Source organism: Zingiber officinale, chromosome 8A, assembly GCF_018446385.1.
Source record: "Zingiber officinale cultivar Zhangliang chromosome 8A, Zo_v1.1, whole genome shotgun sequence".
NCBI classification, from domain to species: domain Eukaryota; kingdom Viridiplantae; phylum Streptophyta; class Magnoliopsida; order Zingiberales; family Zingiberaceae; genus Zingiber; species Zingiber officinale.
Genome location: NC_056000.1, coordinates 56,621,717 through 56,627,849, shown reverse-complemented (window position 1 = coordinate 56,627,849; position 6,133 = coordinate 56,621,717). Strand labels below are relative to the sequence as shown.

General features: G+C 35.8%; 1 protein-coding gene across 1 annotated transcript; it reads left to right on the top strand.

Moving 5' to 3' along the window:
• The first annotated feature begins 4,755 nt into the window (after nucleotides 1-4,755).
• Nucleotides 4,756-5,682, top strand: LOC122010830 (UPF0496 protein At5g66675-like). The gene has a single exon (XM_042567304.1). It carries the CDS (start codon nucleotides 4,756-4,758, stop codon nucleotides 5,680-5,682), a length of 927 nt encoding a protein of 308 aa, XP_042423238.1.
• Nucleotides 5,683-6,133: the final 451 nt, after the last annotated feature.

Here is a 6,133-nt window from a genome sequence, read left to right as displayed (position 1 = left end):
ATTATCCTGATCGTAAATCTATCAATAAAAATATTTTTTACCAAATAGATATATTTTTGGAATTTTTTAATCCCAAATTGACCTAATTGGGTGTTAAAAATTCAAATCGCTTAAAATATTAATTAAAAATTATGGATGATGACGTATTTACGATCAACTCAATGATACGGACGCATAGAAACTTGTTTCATCAAATTCCGATGTCTCTAGGTCCATATTTAGGCCTTAGGTGTTTGATTTTATTTATTTAAAATTATTTTCAGTTTTGGGACGAATCCTGGATTTGTCCCAAAATTTTATTTATTAAAAAATAAAAAAACAAACTTGGACGCCTTAAATACGGACCTAGAGACATCGGAATTTGATGAAACAAGTTTCTATATGTTCGTATCATTATCCTGATCGTAAATCTATCAATAAAAATATTTTTTACCAAATATATATATTTTTGGAATTTTTTAATCCCAAATTGACCTAATTGGGTGTTAAAAATTCAAATCACTGAAAATATTAATTAAAAATTATGGAAGATAATGTATTTACGATCAGCTCAATGACACGGACGCATAGAAACTTGTTTCATCAAATTCCGATATCTCTAGGTCCATATTTAAGTTTTCGGACACTAATTTACAATTATTCACTACAAACACCTTTTTTATTAGTATCAACCTATATATGTTTTAAAAAATATATACCTAGAGACATCGGAATTTGATTAAACAAGTTTATATGTGATCGTATCATTATCCTGATCGTAAATCTATCAATAAAAATATTTTTTACCAAATAGATATATTTTTGTAATTTTTTAATCCCAAATTGACCTAATTGGGTGTTAAAAATTCAAATCGCTTAAAATATTAATTAAAAATTATGGATGATGACGTATTTATGATCAGCTCAACGATACGGATGCATAGAAATTTGTTTCATCAAATTCCGATGTCTCTAGGTCCATATTTAGGCCTTAGGTGTTTGATTTTATTTATTTAAAATTATTTTCAGTTTTGGGACGAATCCAGGAATTCGTCCCAAAATTTTATTTATTAAAAAATAAAAAAACAAACTTGGACGCCTTAGCTTAAATACGGACCTAGAAACATCGGAATTTGATGAAACAAGTTTCTATGTGCTCGTATCATTATCCTGATCGTAAATCTATCAATAAAAATATTTTTTACCAAATATATATATTTTTGGAATTTTTTAATCCCAAATTGACCTAATTGGGTGTTAAAAATTCAAATCGCTGAAAATATTAATTAAAAATTATGGAAGATGATGTATTTACGATCAGCTCAATGATACGGACGCATAGAAACTTGTTTCATCAAATTCCGATGTCTCTAGGTCCATATTTAAGCTTTCGGACACTAATTTACAATTATTCACTACAAACACCTTTTTTGTTAGTATCAACCTATATATGTTTTAAAAAATATATACCTAGAGACATCGGAATTTGATTAAATAAGTTTCTATGTGATCGTATCATTATCCTGATCGTAAATCTATCAATAAAAATATTTTTTACCAAATAGATATATTTTTGGAATTTTTTAATCCCAAATTGACCTAATTGGGTGTTAAAAATTCAAATCGCTTAAAATATTAATTAAAAATTATGGATGATGACGTATTTATGATCAGCTCAACGATACGGATGCATAGAAACTTGTTTCATCAAATTCCGATGTCTCTAGGTCCATATTTAGGCCTTAGGTGTTTGATTTTATTTATTTAAAATTATTTTCAGTTTTGGGACGAATCCTGGATTCGTCCCAAAATTTTATTTATTAAAAATAAAAAAAACAAACTTGGACGCCTTAAATACGGACCTAGAAACATCGGAATTTGATGAAACAAGTTTCTATGTGCTCGTATCATTATCCTGATCGTAAATCTATCAATAAAATTTTTTTTTACCAAATATATATATTGTTGGAATTTTTTAATCACAAATTGACCTAATTGGGTGTTAAAAATTCAAATCGCTTAAAATATTAATTAAAAATTATGGATTATGACGTATTTTGGATCAGCTCAACGATACGGACGCATAGAAACTTGTTTTATCAAATTTCAATGTCTCTAGGTCTTTATTTAGGCCTTAGGTGTTTGATTTTATTTATTTAAAAATATTTTCAGATTTGGGACGAATCCTGGATTCGTCCCAGAATTTGGGACAAATCCTGGATTCGTCCCAAAATTTGGGACGAATTCTCGATTTGTTCCCAAATCTGGGACGAATCCAGGATTTGTCCCTAAATTTGGGACGAATTTTTAATTCGTTCCTGATTTGGGGACGAATTTAGCAACGAATTTTTTTTATGTTGCAAACTTGAAACGAATTTTGTTTGTTGCAAGTTTTGTTGGTTATTTGGGTCGAAATTTATTTTTGACCCTAAATTTGTCCCAATTTTGGGACGAATTATTTTCGTTCCAAACTTTTGTCCCCAAAGTTATGTTTTTTTGTAGTGTTGCGAGCCTTAATCAATTCTTTTGAGTCTATTCAGAAGATTTTCAATTCATAACTTTATCTATACGTCGAGTTGCATTCATCAAATCAACAATATATTTTGCAAATTTATTGTGCACAGAGTAAGAACTTCTCATGCGAGACAAAAAGACACATTCGGCTCCATCATTAATGAGTTTTGAACTTCTAAATCTTTCAATTGTAAATGTAGATTGTTTCGCTTCACTTAATTCAAAAAGATAACACAGAAAACAAAATACTGCATCCTTTGAAGGAGAGTAATCTAACCATGAAAACTTTTTAAACCATGTATATTGAAATCGACATTGTTGCTTTTCTAATTCTAATCGTGGGTACTCCGGTAATTTAGGTTAATATAATCCCATTTTGACATAAGCTCGTCTAATTTCATCATGATGATTAACAAAATATTGCCACATTGAAATACACAATCCAAGATCTTATTCTAAAGAAGTTTTATCAAACTCAACTCTTTGAGGTTTAGAGGGAGGTTTGAATGGGTGGAAATTCTTGACTTAAAAAATAATAGAATGTTGTTTTCCCTCTTTCTCTCTTGATATGATATTAAAATAATCTAAATAATTACACAAGTAATTAACTGTATCAGTTGATGAAAACCACTGGAGATCATATAAACATCTGCATTTTTTCCCTTAGCTTTTCACCAATGCATCAATTCCAGAAGAAAGTCTAAATAACGACACGCATGTCAATAATTTAGGAGGAGAAGTGGGAAAACTCTTACATATGCATTGAAGGCTAATGCTCTATTTATTTATTTAGGAGAGCGAAAAGTAGAAAAAAAACTATGGAAAAATTCTTGTAGTGAAAAAGTTTTCATTATTTATTTCATTAAAATTTTAAGAGAGAAGAGATATACAATTTATCAGGGGATTTTTTTGGATTCAAAATCGATCATCTCAAAATCGGATGAAAAATAACGGATGGAAAAAAAATAATACATGTATCCCTTTTCATTAATAAAATTATATCATATATTAAAAAAATAATGTATATACCCTTTTTAACTCACAAAATTATATCATATATCCAAATATTCACTCCTTTAGATGAACAGAGCATAAGGAATGTTTAGGAGATGACATCGCTCCTTTTCCAATGGTCAATCAATGACAGTCTCAATGAGATGACAATCGGATTTGGGGATTTAAAATTGATCATAGAATTTTGTTTGGAAATTTAGGATTGATCAATCAATGATAGAAATTGTATATAAAAAGGGCACCCAAACTGATAGCTTAATTTATTTTAGGGATTTAGGATTGATCGGGTAAACCGTTATATATTAAAAAAAGATGGGCTAGGGCTAAAGCCCAGATAGGCTAATGCCTCCTATCCTTGATTATCTCCGTGATGCATCATCCTGCCGGGTAGCCCACATAATGGTCAATGAAAGAGGAACGAGATGCAGAAAGACGAAGGAGAGCCAACATCGGGCAACGATGACATACACCAACAAGGTCCATTCAGACTTCCCTTGTTAGAAGAAGTAGGCTGCACATGGAGTGTGGACTGAGGTGAGCCAACCATGGCATTCAAGTTGTCGGCTGCTAGTGGCCACCTGATCAACATGATGCTACTCCTTTCTCAGCGTCTTTCCTTCTCAACGTCTTACTTCCATTTTCTCACATACGACGCAAAAAATAATTTCAATTGATATTGTCTTAACACACTTTCTTTGAGAGTTTAAACCGGTAAAGCTTCTACTTCCTTAGTCCTTACACTCGGACAGCTCCTGAGCCTACATGTCAACACGCATCAATGGGTGTCACCGTGACCACTCGGACGCTCAAGCTGATGGACTGGATGGGGATGAAAATAAAGGAGGAAGAAGAATAGTAAAAGTTACCCTTTACACCATCCTTATTGTCCTATTTATAGAGGAGGCATGCTCTCACAACATTAACGGGCTATCGGGCCTCAATCTTCAGATCTGCTGGGCTAGAAGGGGAGCATAGCAATTTTCTTCGAGTTTCTGAATTTTAAATCAAGCTCTTTGTAATTGCAATGTCCTTCGAGTTTCTGAATTTCAAATCAATTTCTTAGCAATTGCAATGTTCTTAAAGTTTCTGAATTTCAAGTCAATTTCTTTGTAATTACAATGTTCTTCGAGCTTCTGAATTTCAAGTCAATTTCTTTGTAATTGCTCTCTCACGCAGTAACTATTTAAATCCCAGAGGCAACAAGCGGAGTCATAATCGAATTTTTAGTCGATCGATCAAACACTTAGCATGGGTAGCGCCTCCGCCACGCTCCGCCGCTCAACCTCAGCCGTCGGCCCCCACTCCCTCGACCTCAGAAAGGTTATCGACAGCGACCCGGAACTGAAGGCGAAGGTGGATACCTTCCGTAACGCCACTCTGCCGCGCGTCAAGGAAGATCTCGCCGCCCTCGCCCGGTTCTTCCCCAAGGCGAGCTCCTGCGTCGCCGCCATCCGAGCCGCACTGGTCTCCTACCATCGAGAGAAGATGGGGAGGAAGAGACGGCGTCAGCACCGCCGCAAGGCCACCAAGTACGCCGACACCATCGCTGATCTGGACAAGTTCAAGCTCGCCGTCGACAGCTTCCCCGGGCTCAACTTGGACGGCCATCTACTCGAGGATGACACGATGGCTGTGTTCCTGCGCGAGAGGAAGTCGTGGATCGCTATGCGGCGACAGAAGCTGAAGTGGTGGCACAGGGTCTGCAGCGTCGTCTTCACGATCGCCTTCGTCGGCGTACTCACGGCCTCCGTCTTGCTCGCCTTCGCTGGAGCGGCCGTGGTCGCCGTTACCGCGGCCACTGCATGCTCCACCGTGATCAAAGCAGTACTAGAGCCGTTGGTGCATGCAGCCCTGGACGAGCAAGAGATGAAACTCAAGGAGGAGGATGAGGTGGTGGAGGCGATGCGGGACGGCGAGCTGCTGGTGCAGAAGTTCAAAGGCCTTGTGTCGCACGCAGAGAGGGTGGCGGCAGAGCTGGATGACATGATGAAACATGTGGAGTTTGCTCGGGAGTGGGGGTACGGGGAGGAGGCGGTGGAAGTGGTGATGGCCGGGATGATGCAGAAGATGAACGAGGTAGAGCGCAGCGTGGAGGAATTGAAGGGCAAGATGGAAGAGTGCTGCTACTCGATCCGACAATTCGATTCCAAGTTCATCAAGATTATAACAAATTAAGTAGATAGACTTTAAACACAAATAGCAAAAATTTGTACATTACATTTTGATTGTGAGCGATGAACATATGATTCGAGGTTTCTCAGGCACCAAGGATCCATTCATAAATTAATTGATAAATTTAATTTCTCTAGTTGACCAAAGAATAAGTGCTTTCTGATTTACAATAATAATTGGTGAAAAATTAGTCGGTTATCTCCAGGATTAATCGTCATAAGTTAAACATTTTGTGACAACTAAAAAAAATTTGTACATTTGTGTAGTGGTAAGAGGCAAAATGTATTTTCCAAACAACTGGGGTTCAATTTCCATGTATGGTACACCTATGGTGATTGAAATACCAATAAAAATAGGACATGATGTTAAGAGCCACCATACTTCTTGGATTTACTTGGGCTATTTCAATATTAATCCAGTTTTAATATATGGATATCTGGTATAACAAAATAAA

Bases quoted from the DNA above. Each gene is read 5' to 3' on its own strand.
- LOC122010830 (XM_042567304.1), top strand. From the start codon at position 4,756: ATGGGTAGCGCCTCCGCCACGCTCCGCCGCTCAACCTCAGCCGTCGGC.